Source organism: Montipora capricornis, chromosome 10 (genome assembly GCF_036669925.1).
Source record: "Montipora capricornis isolate CH-2021 chromosome 10, ASM3666992v2, whole genome shotgun sequence".
In the NCBI taxonomy this organism is placed as follows: Eukaryota; Metazoa; Cnidaria; class Anthozoa; order Scleractinia; family Acroporidae; genus Montipora; species Montipora capricornis.
This window is the reverse complement of record NC_090892.1, coordinates 62066373-62073872: the sequence shown is the minus strand read 5'-3', so window position 1 is coordinate 62073872 and position 7500 is coordinate 62066373. Positions and strand designations below refer to the sequence as shown.

The window sequence follows — 7500 nt, the reverse complement described above, 5'->3', positions numbered from 1 at the left end:
ACAATGAGAAGAGTACAGACTAACGTCACAGGCACGCACGCTGCATGGCTCACTGAAGCGCAGAAAACCAGCAAAACCAATCAAGCATAATGCGAGAGTTCTACAACTAGCAACACAAGACTTATCTTTAAGACCTTCTGCCAACTGCTGGAGCATCTCAGGCGTAAACAGTTCTTTCCTTTTCTTGGGCTTAGCTAGGACACGTTTGGATGCACCCATCATGGACTGGACCAAACAATGAGAGGACACTTTCTGAAAACCAGCTAACCCATGGACCCAATCTATACTGTAAACAGCGTTGTTGATAGGAGAAGCAGAAGAGGCACTTTGCAAAATTACTTGTACGTGCATGGCAACATGGAAAGGATTATCAGGCAAATAGTTGAGACCATTAGAATTAGCCCAGCGTTTGCAGCTGTTAAAACCTCCAAGGTACGTCCTAATCGTACCGTCAGCTTCGGACCCGAAGACTGTCTGTTTAACATCCTTCGCTATACTTAGAAGACGAGAGGGGGGGAGGGGGGTTGGAATCTTGAAAATCTTGCCACAAAGGGGTCTGAAAAATATCTAAAGATAAAACAAACATAAAACAATGATCCAATCAGAAATAAATCAACAAGAAAAAACAAAATTAAAGAAAATCAAATCATAAAAGTCAAGAAGTCAAATCATTTTTATCTTGATAAACAAACCAATCACTCAAACAAACGGACAGAGAAGGTCCCTTAACATACGGGCACAGATGGTCCCTTCATGAACGGGCACAGAAGGTCCTTTCATGTACGGGCACAGATGGTCCCTTAACAAACAAGCATAGATGGTCCTTAAGCAAACAAAAGGCCCCGTGAAAAATAAAAATACACGAATCTGCTAGAGAAGCCAAGAACTCTATGTCTGAGAACAATAGAAAACGCACCTCGTCAAGATCATCTGAAAAGAGAGAAAAAACACAAAAACAAAACAAAAGAATAAAGTTGTGTTAGCGGTTGCGAAACGTCAAGATGAATAGATAACCTTGACACCCCTTATTATACCACCAACAATTCCCATGATAGACATACCATCGAGAGAATATTTTCCCGCTTATTTTCAAAACGCGGAAAATTCATCTCTCTCGTAAATGTCTTCATAATGCCCCGCGTGCGCAATCATATGACACAAGACCCATTTGCCGAGCTTAGGCGGCAGAAAAATTTTTTGCTAATTACTTTAGCGGAGACTGAATCTCCTTCAAGGTAATTATGATCGGCAACATGAGAGCCTTAGTTCGCACGTGGAGTTAACACAACGCAAGTTTAGGTGTTAGGTGTAATGCCATCATTGACACTTACTCACCTATTAACGCATACTGTGAGAAACATAAAACCGCCATCAATGACAGAACTCGACATAAAAATGGATTTTTTCCAGATATCACTATAATGTTCGTGCGAGATCTCTGTGTGCATTTATTTGCGCCGGTAAATTCCAAATGGTATCTTCAACGACCTCAGCTAAGTCGGCAAAAAATTCACCTCCTCTTCTACTTGCACCCAGTAATCTATCTGCGATCTTTACAGAGATGAATGCACAAGCATTTGTTCCGTCGTTTGCAGGAACAGATTCTAGGTGCACAGGGCCATCAAGATCGTCATGTTCAGCAGTCTCCTTGAGCCGAGCTGCAATTCGTTGGTCGCAATGTTCTGTAGCTGTACCTTGGCTAACTTTCAAATGCACAACATCGACGTTTTCAGAAAGGCCGTTACTGCCTCTTTTCAAGATCTTAGCTGCTTCCTCTAAGGGCATTCGATGATGGCGTTCAAAGTTAACACACCCGCTGTAAACTTCCTTCAACCCACACCACACCGTAGCCCGTTGAATTTCATAATTTGTATCGGGCAAGGGATATTTCTTCTGTCTAAACAGAGAGCAAATAAATTTCTTTAGTTCCTCCGGAGAACTAACACATCCTGCTGATCGGATTTCTGAGCGATAGGGATATTTAAGGCTAGGGTTAATCACACAAAAGAAGATCATACCAAGAGCCCTTATGTCGGCAAGGGCTAAATCAGGGATTGAAGCACCAGATATCACCATCTCGTTGAGAAGAATCTCTGGCACCATAAAAACAACTGTTCCTCGGTCGTCGTTCGTCGTTTTGGTAGCAATGATAGTCTTCGTTTGAATGAGATGCGATCGACTCTCCCCAAAATCGGCGAGCTTGCAGACAATTGGTCGGGAATGATACTGTCGCGTGACTTCTTCATCATCTGACAATTCGGCATAATGCTGGTTGCTTATCAATATGTTGCCAGGCTTTAGGTCTCTATGAGCTATTCCTTTTGAATGCAGAAAAGTAAGTCCCTCGACAATTTCCATCGCTGCATGGGTTACAAGCTCATGGAATCCTTCGCAGCTGAATTCATCAATTTCCAGCAGAAAGTCGGAGAGGGAACTGACACGCACGTCTTGGCCAAATTGCTTAAAATCGAAGTACACGTACTCCAATATCATGGCGAGAGGCTGGCAACAAACGGCTTTAAATTTCACTATGTTTCTATGGTTCAGTTCATTAAGAAGTGCCACCTCTTTGAAGAATAGCTTCTTCTCTTCTTGATCCAGGACCTGCAGCATTTTCTTAACTACAACTGTTGTCGTTGTGGCATCTCCCTAAAATCTGTACTCGGTTGTATAAAGATCGCCAAATGCTCCTTGCCCGATTCTCTCCTTAACTGGTAATTTGTTGCAATCGAAGCGTTGGATTTTTGCGTCGATATAATTTCCAGATTTTGCTTTACTTGAAAGCTGAGGAAGGTTAAATTTTCGAAATAGTGCCATGTTTTATCGAGGAGAGCAGGAACACAACGCAACTGGAAGGACTCCACATGACGAATTTTCCCGCCGAAATGTTTTACGCGCAGTGGTTGACCCTGGGTTCCCACGTCTTCCGTCACGCGACGTTCTCCATGAGCCCTTTGCCATCCAGCATTCACGCCTATGTTCTAAGAACTTGAAATGTTTGGACTGGGGCTCAGCTAAGACAGAAAGTTACCATTTTTTGTGTAATTTTGAGCTAGTGATCCCCCTCCCCAAAACTCCGGTGTCCTTCTTTACCCTGCAGCTTGAGAATTCACACCTCCACCCCGTCCCCTAACTCTTATAATTTGTGAGTGGTTTCCGGTTGAGGTTAGGAGATTAAGGTCGGATGATATTCAGATCATGCAATCATGTCATGCAATCGCAGCGATAAAAATAACCTCTTACCGAACGACAAAATACCATTTAATACTTGTATTAAAGCTGTGTGAAGCCGACATTTGAATTTCTTCGGTGGGCTTGGAACCGGCTTCTAATTGCAATGAAATCTCATTGGTAAAAAATGTACATCTTTCTGATTAAACTGGTGAAAAATTCAAAACAACTCCGGCAATGTGCGTTCTAAAAAAAGGATGTTAACGTAGGTGTCGTCGACGGACTGGAGCAATTACAAAAACTACGACCCCCTAATTCTACTTTTAAAATTTACTTTTAAATTTACGCATATCGGCCAGACAGATAATACAGGAAGGGACTTCGAACGAACGGCCAAATTTCAACTTTATAATTAGAAATTAGACTGGATTCGGGGTCTCAGCTTTCGAATCACGAAACTACTTGTAAGATGGGTCTTGGGTTGGTCTGATTGTTGGATTTGTGGAAAGGTCTGTATGTTTTCAAGGTCTGCGTTTTCGAGGTCTGTGTTTTCGAGGTCTGCGTTTTCGAGGTCTGTGCTTTGGAGGTCTGCGTTTTCGAGACACCCACATGAAAGGTTTCGGTTTGGTAATTAACCTCGCCTTCCCAAAATCAATGATAACAGGATTCCATAGCTGTTCACGTTTCTCTAGCACAATGTCATTTGATTTCAGATCGTTGTGCAACACTCCAGCTTTATGAATGTGATCAAGAGCCTCTATAATGCTCTTCAGAATTGTTAGCCAAGAGGGCTTGTCCAATTCCAATTTTCTCAACCCCCTCTTTAAAGTGACACTCTGATTTTTATGTCCGTGGAATTGCGTAATAAGTCTCAAAGACATTGTCTTTGTAATAACTCCGAAAAGTAGAGGTAATCCACGGTGGCCGCCCAAATGGCTAATCATGTTGGCCTCATGAAGAACCTCTTTCTTTCTCTCTGCTACCGAACTTGGTTCTGATCGCAGCCGCAATTCTTTCACCTTGACCACTGTGCCTCTGTAGTGTGCCAGATAGCATACACCAAAGGTGCCACAACCCAATGTTTTTTCTGATCTAATGACCTCAGAAGGATTAATTTCTTTTACGTGGCTAGTTAAATTTCTTGGTGTTTCTGTTTCCGGTCTTCTTGGTGGATGGAGTTTCTCTAAATGATCACCCTGCTGCCTCACGCTCATAGCCGATGGTTTTGGTCCCGCAACAACAGTACTTAAGCTTTTATCTCGAGGCTGTGGAATACTAACAGACGGACCAGCTTCCTTAAGCGAAGTTTGGACACCTTTCTTTAGATCGTTCTTCTTCTTTCTCCAGCGCTTCTTTGCTGCGACTCGCAGCCCTTTCATCTTCTCTCGGTCTTTTAAATTGTTTCGCTTGTTTCGAGCCATTCTCGTCGACACGATAAAAAAAAAAACTATTTACAGGTATGAAACAATATATACGAAAATTGAAACGAGAGAACTGAAGCAAAATGCAGCTAGCGAAGAAATATTTAACTCGTTAACCTGTTGCGAGAGATTGTAGTAATATGAGCTTTACAAAGCATGGGAGTGTAGCCATCTCGCTGGGAGTAACTTCGTCGAACAATGGTTTGAGCAGGGGGTCGGGAAGTTGTGCACACGTTTGTTTGCCCAAAAACTGAAAAAAACTTGACAGTTAGATACTTAAATAATCTTTTACTAGTTTACACGATTTTCCTCATTAATGACTTCTTTGTGTGAATTCTTGAGGGGAATTTTTTGGGCTACAACCCTCTCCCTCAAAACTCGGTAACATCGACATTAATGACACATTTTGCATTTGTTCTGATTGGTCAGTAGTGTCGCGTAACCACATGCCAGCCGATAACATCCTTCCCGTAGCACAGAGTGCGTTAGCGAGGAAAACATGGCTGTTTACAGAACTCGCTGCGATGTTTGTCATTCGGAATTTAATACAACGACTGCGCTTATAAAGCACAGGAAGGCAAAACATAGTGGTGCCCAAGCTATCATGTTTTTACCGTTTTACAAAGGTTAGGAAATGATAGAGCTTCCAGGACGAACGAAAAAAGGCCGCAGGTCTGTAATCTATAAACTGTGGGTAGGTGGCATCGTGGAAAGTATCAACTCATGCCTCCATTCCAAAGCTATGGGTAAGTGGAAGCCCCTTAACGTAATATAATACGATTTAATAAACATCGTTGAAAAGTAATCGATAACATAAGTTGTATTATCACGTATGATCTCGATTGACGTGGCTAAAATCTGTCAGATAATACTTGCCCATGTGCAGCCGTCCCCTCCCCTCAGGAAAACTTAAAGTGTCTGTGAATTGTTTGCTTTTTGAACACGCTTATCAACGACAATCTTTCCGGTACACAGGTTAGGAAGTTCGAAAAATAAAATAAGATAAAATTGCTCGGGAAAATGCCCGGATCATACAGTTGGTAAATCTGCTTCAAGGAAAATCAAAATTCAAAGATTCAGCTAAAGAAAATAAAACTCAACTTGTCATGTTCATAACAATTAAACATGCACAAAGTCAATAATTCAAGGTTCTTCATAGCCTAGTTAGGCTCTTTATAATGAGCGCAGTGCGGTATTTAACTCTCTCTTTTTTTTTTTGTGCGTTTAGGAAAGTGGTGTCGTGTTGACAGATTTGATGTACCAGAAGAATATTTTAAGGCTCTTTTAGGGGACATGTCCAACGTATTCTTAAACAGTGCAAGAGAGAAAAGACATTTTCGCCCTCCCGTATTGAAAGACATTACCAGAGTCTTGCACTTCCGAACCTATGATATTGACGACATAGTAACCGCTCTAGGTGAACAAAGTGGCTTCAAATTATATTTAAAGAAGACCTACCTTGGGAATAAGGAAGTGATCAGCGCTGAATGTAGTACAGAAGATGGTAGAACAGCACTTCAGAGAGCCAAAGCAAGGGCACATGGCCAAGAAGCAAAGAGAACACCAACCCTACAAATTCAAATTGTCGTTGGGTGTGGTGAAGGAAGGGCAACAAGAGAATTTGAACTAATCTGGTGGCCAGAAATGTTCTCTGCCAGTCTGCACGGGAAACTAACTTTGCGATTCTATGTTTCCAGAGTGGAGTTTTGAAAGCATAAGCCTCAATTGTAGTTCTCAAAATTAATGATATTCATGTTCGCGATATTGATGTTCTAGTTGTTGTTGGCCTTTGCCTTTTTTATTACAAACACATTAAAGATTCTTGTTTCTTTTTCTTTCAACAATTGATTCTTGCTCTATTGTACTCTTGTAGTACTTGCAGTACTTACAAGTACTCTCTTCAGCTGACAAAGCAGAAAAGACAAAACTGAGTTTAATATTCTTATTTTTATATTCTGCCTTCAGATAACAACAACTCAAAATTCATTGAGCTGACTACCCAAGAGCAGAAGGAACCGAATTACTATGTATTTGTGTGTGTTCTAAAGGTTATATTCTGCCTTCAGATAACAACAACTCAACATTCATTGAGCTGACTACCCAAGAAAGACAGAACCGAATTACTATGTATTTGTGTGTGTTCCAAAGGTTATATTCTGCCTTCAGATAACAAGAACTCAACATTCATTGAGCTGACTACCCAGGAAAGACAGAACCGAATTACTATGTATTTCTAGCTGTATGTTCTAAAGGTTATATTCTGCCTTCAGATAACAACAACTCAACATTCATTGAACTGACTACCCAAGAAAGACAGAACCGAATTACTATGTATTTGTGTTTGTTCTAAAGGTTATATTCTGCCTTCAGATAACAAGAACTCAACATTCATTGAGCTGATTACCCAAGAAAGACAGAACCGAATTACTATGTATTTGTGTGTGTTCTGAAAGGTTACATTCCGCCTTCAGATAGCAACAACTCTTAATTGAGTTGACTAGTATAGGAAATTAAAAAAAAGATATGATAATACGAAAAACGAAAATACTGTTGAAAAGACAAAATAAGTTAAACACTCCAATTTAGAATCTGTAACATGAGATTTTTTCCATATTGCAGAATCGCCACTGAAATTTCCTGATGCACAAGGAGCCCATTTCAAGGAAATCTTTTGCCGCCAAAATTACACCAATTCCACAGCTTCCCATTCCAACCATGCTTGAGCCTACAGGGGCTTGTGAAGGCATTCCAAAACGTTTAAAACCATCACACTTTTGCAAGAAATGAGTTTGGAGAGTTGGGTGAGATGGATGCATTGTGGCAAACAAGTCTAACAAATCTTTGATGACAGGAAGTACCATGGGCGGGACTACTAATGTTAAGCCATCATCAAAATACATATGTCCAT

The 7500-nt window shown here is 40.9% G+C and overlaps 1 protein-coding gene and 1 pseudogene across 1 annotated transcript; one reads left to right on the top strand and one right to left on the bottom strand.

The window, feature by feature from the left end:
- Positions 1-3692: 3692 nt before the first annotated feature.
- Positions 3693-4592, bottom strand: LOC138021136 (probable serine/threonine-protein kinase DDB_G0267514). The gene has a single exon (XM_068867999.1). The coding sequence runs from the start codon at positions 4590-4592 to the stop codon at positions 3693-3695; it is 900 nt and encodes a 299-aa protein (XP_068724100.1).
- Positions 4593-5091: 499 nt separating this feature from the next.
- Positions 5092-6302, top strand: LOC138021135 (uncharacterized; annotated as a pseudogene).
- The last annotated feature ends 1198 nt before the right edge of the window (positions 6303-7500 follow it).